At 38.2% G+C, this 6,000-nt stretch overlaps 1 protein-coding gene across 1 annotated transcript; it reads left to right on the forward strand.

Moving 5' to 3' along the window:
* Positions 1–841: 841 nt before the first annotated feature.
* Positions 842–5,646, forward strand: LOC133677681 (triacylglycerol lipase SDP1-like). The gene is made up of 3 exons (XM_062099803.1): positions 842–3,108; positions 3,915–4,058; positions 4,384–5,646. The coding sequence occupies exons 1-3, from the start codon at positions 1,690–1,692 to the stop codon at positions 5,392–5,394; spliced, it is 2,574 nt and encodes an 857-aa protein (XP_061955787.1). The 5' UTR covers positions 842–1,689; the 3' UTR covers positions 5,395–5,646.
* Positions 5,647–6,000: the final 354 nt, after the last annotated feature.

Genomic DNA, 6,000 nt, shown 5'->3' on the forward strand with positions numbered 1-6,000 from the left:
TTTGTTGTATTACCAAACAATAATAAATGTAACTATGAATGAACCTTACCTACAATTACAATACCAAAAAAAACCTAAATTAAATAGATCTGCCAACTTCAAAATGATTTTATTTGAAAAGATGGTCATGCAAGGGGCTATATAGTGGGGTCAAGTCAAATTAATAAGAGTAAGAGAAACTATACTAGCAAATTATTTTATTATAATTAGATTTTTATCTTTATTTATTCAAAAAAATATACACACATAATTAAATAAAAGAAATTAAATAGAATGATGTGGCACAGAATTGTGTTTTGTCTTAAGGTTTTGGTTAATAACTCTTTTTATTATTTATTTACATGTGATTATTGAATAGTTTTAATAAATGCTAGCAGTTTTCAATTCACAAATGATTTTTTTTCATTTTATTTTTAAAAATCTTAACAGCACCCATATATTTTTATATATTAAGATTAAATTTTGATTATATTCATAACGAACCCAGGCACTAAAACTAGTGCAAGCAACAAATAATAAGCGCGTGTTCCAGTGGTAAGAGCTTAGGTTCAAGAGGTTTGTTTTCTCTGTGATTTCAGGTTCGAGCCCTGTAGTTGCTCATATGATAACTACTAAAGACTTATATGATCGTTAATTTCAGGGTCTGTGAGATTAGTTGAGGTGTGTGTAAACTAGTCCGGACACCATGTTAAACTAAAAAAAACAATCAACAAGCGCATTAAAAAAAAATGAAAGAAAGAAGAAAAGAAAAGATTGTTTCTTCGTCTACACAATCGATTGCTTTCTGAATTCCAAAAACAAAATCACATCAATAAATAAAACCAAGGAAAATAAACAACACAACACGAACAAATCAATCTTTTTTTAAGAAATTTACAGGCAAACCACCAACCACCCTTTTACAATGTCTTGTATTGTCTGACTATTGAGTGATTGATTATCAGTACAGTTTTTCTTTCCTTTAGCTCCATTTGAGGGCAACCGCCACATGTCATTGTCAGATCCATCATCCCCTCTCTACCCGCTCTTAACCCCCTCTTAGCGTAACCGAACCGTATCGATTTCCTTATCTTCTTTTCACATTTCCCAATATGTCCCATGATTCCAATCTTTGTATTTATTGTTTTTATTTATCTAACCCTTTCTCTTTCACTCTCAAAGTCCCTGTCTTTCCTTCTCTGTTTGGCTGAAATATGTACATTCTTCCCTTTCTTGGGTTTCTTTCTTGAATTTGGTTTATCGGGTTTTCTTAGTTTTTGGGTTTGTTTTTAAGTGGATTTTGCTATTTATTTGGTGGTGATATTGAGACCCTTTGTTTGTTTCGTAGTTTGATTCTTGAGGTTGAGGTGGATGTAGTTGAGTTGTTCGTTTTTTTTTTCCCTTTCATTTGATGGTTCTTAGGGCTTGGTTATTGAGAACCCATTTGGCTAGCTTGGCTGGTGGCAGTCTGGAATTTGAAGATTCTGTTTTTCCTTGTTGAGACAGGACAGGACAGGACACGATCAAAAAGGTTGGACTTTGTTACGTAAAAATATCTCGTTATTTTGTGATAACCAGTTTGTTTGTGTTAAGGATTGCATCCCTTTACTCTATTTGCTCTACTGTCTCTATATTGCTATCTAGACTGAGGAGAAAAGAAGGCCCCCAATTACAGAACTACTTCTTTTTTCTTTTGGTTTTAGCCAAGATATGGATATAAGCAATGAGGCCAATGTTGATCATTTCAAAATTGGACCTTCATCAATCATTGGTAGGACAATTGCTTTCAGAGTTCTATTCTGCAATTCAATCTCACATTTTAGGCATAAAATCTTTCATGTGCTGTTGAATTACATTTATAGATTTGGTGACTTCGTGGCACCTATGTTTTCATGGTTTCATCCAAGGAATCCACAAGGGATATTGGTCATGATGACGATAATTGCATTTTTATTGAAACGATATACTAATGTTAAGTTGAGGGCAGAAACAGCCTATAGGAGGAAATTTTGGAGGAATATGATGAGAACTGCGTTGACATATGAGGAGTGGTCTCATGCTGCTAAGATGCTTGATAAAGAGACCCCAAAGATGCATGAATGTGATCTTTACGATGAAGAACTAGTCAGGAACAAGCTTCAAGAGCTTCGCCACCGTCGCCAAGAGGGATGTCTTAGAGATATAATCTTCTGTATGAGAGCTGATCTTGTAAGAAACCTCGGAAATATGTGCAACCCTGAGCTTCACAAGGATAGGCTTCAAGTGCCCAAGCTCATAAAGGAATATATTGATGAGGTCTCAACTCAGTTAAGAATGGTTTGTGACTCCAATTCAGAGGAGCTTTCATTGGAAGAAAAGCTTGCTTTCATGCATGAAACAAGACATGCTTTTGGGAGAACAGCATTGCTTCTGAGTGGAGGTGCTTCTCTTGGAGCCTTTCATGTGGGTGTGGTGAAAACACTGGTGGAGCATAAGCTTGTGCCCCGTATAGTCGCTGGTTCTAGTGTTGGGTCCATTATGTGTGCAGTTGTTGCCACCAGGTCATGGCCAGAGCTGCAAAGTTTTTTTGAGGATTCCTGGCACTCATTGCAGTTTTTTGATCAATTGGGTGGAATTTTCACTGTTGTTAAGAGGGTCATGAGACAAGGAGTTGTTCATGAAATCCGGCAGTTGCAATGGATGTTAAGGAATCTTACAAGTAATCTTACATTTCAAGAAGCTTATGACATGACAGGTCGAATTCTTGGGATCACAGTTTGCTCACCCAGGAAGCACGAGCCCCCTAGATGCCTTAATTACCTGACTTCCCCTCATGTCGTTATATGGAGTGCAGTCACTGCTTCTTGCGCCTTTCCTGGTCTTTTTGAAGCTCAGGAACTAATGGCAAAGGACAGGAGTGGAGAAATTGTGCCTTATCACCCACCTTTTAATCTGGATCCTGAGGAGGGATCAGGGGCACCAATACGTAGGTGGAGGGATGGTAGCCTGGAGATTGATTTGCCAATGATACAATTAAAAGAACTATTCAATGTCAATCATTTTATTGTTAGTCAGGCAAATCCTCACATCGCTCCGTTGTTGAGACTGAAGGATATAGTGAGGGCATATGGAGGTAGCTTTGCTGCCAAGGTACGCAGACATTGCTTCAAGCTTACATTTTATGCTGCCTTAATTGCTCTTGGTACATGTTTATTATTATGTTTTTCATTGAATGTCGAAAGCCTTCCCAAGATGCTCGCTTTCTTTTTTGTCGCTGGGTTTTCCCAGGTTTGTTAATTTACAGCAGAAATGCTTACGTTTGGTTCCCTTGCCTGGATGGTGTATGAGGAAAAAGTTTTCTGCCAATTTAAATTATTTGGACCAATGTCTTATGGATTTTAACACTCCAGCTCATCATTATCATTAGTTATCTTCGTATTTCATATAAAGCTATTCTATTCAGAGGCTGGCTAAAACTCTTCATAAATCACTCATGACATGTGAAATATTTTCACAGCTGCATATAACAGATTTAAGTAATGTGGCCATGTTTGCTTTGCAGTGGTTTAAGATCTCGTAACTAGTGATTCTAGTGATTGAACTGAAGGAAGAGGGATTAGCGTTTCAATTGGGGTTGGTTGAATACGTGTTAGGGAATGCAGAGGATTGACTTCTTTCCTCAACTACATGTGTTCTTTGTTGGTGTAGAGTTAATGGTTCTAGATGTAGGTTTTGATTATGACATATATAACAATGCAATACATGTAGCTTTCGTGATCCTCTAAGGGTGTAGCTTTTACAAATATAAGGTGTACTGGCATGGAGATACTTCAGTTATATGCTTGTTTCTTAGCCCTTGCTTGAAGTTGAGTGCTGCTGTTTCATATGTTTTGGCCTTTTGTCTTTTACAGTTCTGATGAAATGAAAATAACTCATTTTGGTGTTTAACTTTGTAGCTTGCTCATCTCACTGAGATGGAGGTAAAACATAGGTGCAATCAGGCATTGGAACTTGGTTTTCCATTAGGTGGACTTGCCAAGCTTTTTGCGCAAGATTGGGAGGGTGATGTCACTGTTGTTAATACTGCCACTCTCGCTCAGGTACATGTCAAATATAGGCTTTACACTTTAGTAAGGTGGCAGTTTTAAATAATGATAAAAAAATTAAAATGGGACCTGGAATTGAAGTGTATATATAAGTTTCTAAAAGGAATGATGATATCGAAAGTTCATCAGTCTGGACATTTCTGATTCAATTCTGCACAACGTACAGCATGTGAATTAATTAACATTTTTCTCCAGCTCGTTGTTTAAAAGAAAAATAAAAGAACAGAACAGAACAGAACCTACTCCATGTGAATTAAATGACAATCTCTCCCATGGTGACCGACTGGCTGCTTGAATTCAATTCTTGTTTATCATGCAGTACTCAAAAATTATACAAAACCCAACTCATGTGGAACTTCAAAAGGCATCCAACCAGGGCAGAAGGTGCACGTGGGAGAAGCTTTCTGCCATAAAAGCTAATTGTGGCATTGAGCTTGCTCTTGATGAGTGCGTGGCTATTCTGAACCACATGCGTAGACTCAAAAGGAGTGCTGAGAGGGCTGCTGCTGCTTCTCATGGCCAAGCAAGCTCTGCGAGCACATTGAAATTTAGTGCATCAAAAAGAATTCCTTCTTGGAATTGCATTGCTCGAGAAAACTCAACAGGCTCACTTGAAGAAGACCTCCTTGTTGATGTTGCTTCCTCATTCCATCAAGGAGTTGGTGTGGCTGCAGGAACTTCTACTGGTAGGAGTTTGAGAACTCAACGTAACCTACACCATGATGGAAGTGATAGTGAATCGGAGAGTGTAGATTCGAATTCTTGGACAAGATCTGGTGGGCCTTTGATGAGGACTACTTCTGCAAATAAGTTCATTGACTTTGTCCAAAGTCTGGATGTGGATTCTGAGCTCACCAAAGGTTTTGTGTGTCATCCTAACTCTCCTGGTGCTCAGATGGGAGACAGGGATTTATATAATCAGATCTCCAGATTGTCAACCCCAGATAGAAACTCAGAAAGTGAATTCGATCCGAGAGATTTTAGCAGTAGAATTTCTACAGGTGGTTCTAGCATTACAGTCACTGAAGGAGATCTTTTGCAGCATGAAAGAATCCTTAATGGGTTTGTGCTGAATGTTGTAAAGAAAGAGGACATGGCGCCATCCATTAGGGTCCCCGGTAAGGAAAATCACAATAGTGAAGTTCCTGAATGTGTCCAGCTTGATTGTCCTGAAAAGGACATGGATGCTAGCTCATCATCAGACTCTGCTGCAGATGACGATGATGATCCCTCCCCAACAAATCCCTTGCATAGAACAGCTTCTACTCTTAGTCACACAGATGATCCTGTCATTCAGGATGTTCAGGAGAAGCATGTCGTGGATGGTTAACGAGTAACTTTTTCATTACCCTACCAAACCATTGAGTGGAGTCGATTCCTAGGTTACTATTAATCAAAGGTTTGCCCAGTCACATTGGAGTAGAAAATTGATTTTCAGACAAATGACTTAGAAGTGAATTATAAAGAGCAGTTCAAAGCAATCTGCAAGCATCAAGATGTTGCTGTTGTATACTAAATCTTGCACATGCTGTGCCACAATTGTAATCCTCACACTTTTAAGCAAATGATAAGGTTTTGCCTACCTCTTCCTCTCCTCTCCCTCTCTCTCAAAGCATTCATATATGAATGTGTGCACGCTTGTGTGTCATAAACACCATGAAGTTTATTATGCTGTGAGAGCCCCTTCCTGCCTTTGTTAACTGCCCATGACATGTATCTTGCCAGTTGAGTCCATTAGCTTGTTTAGTTGCCTTAAACTTGATCACTCTTTGCAACATCAATGCTAATGAAACATACTAAGAACTAACAACTAACAACTTGACCTGGATCCAGGCCTTCATAATGAATATTTCAATCTCATGGTATTGTTTACTTGTTGGATAATCTGGATTTGTTAGTAATAATTTCTTTTTTGTAGTTTCTTGAAATTAGTTGA

This window comes from Populus nigra, chromosome 17 (genome assembly GCF_951802175.1).
Source record: "Populus nigra chromosome 17, ddPopNigr1.1, whole genome shotgun sequence".
Lineage (NCBI taxonomy): Eukaryota > Viridiplantae > Streptophyta > Magnoliopsida > Malpighiales > Salicaceae > Populus > Populus nigra.

Coding starts and splice junctions, on each gene's coding strand:
- LOC133677681 (XM_062099803.1), top strand. CDS start 1,690: ATGGATATAAGCAATGAGGCCAATGTTGATCATTTCAAAATTGGACCT. Junction 3,109..3,914: donor GAGGTAGCTTTGCTGCCAAG/GTACGCAGACAT, acceptor TTAACTTTGTAG/CTTGCTCATCTCACTGAGAT. Junction 4,059..4,383: donor ATACTGCCACTCTCGCTCAG/GTACATGTCAAA, acceptor TTTATCATGCAG/TACTCAAAAATTATACAAAA.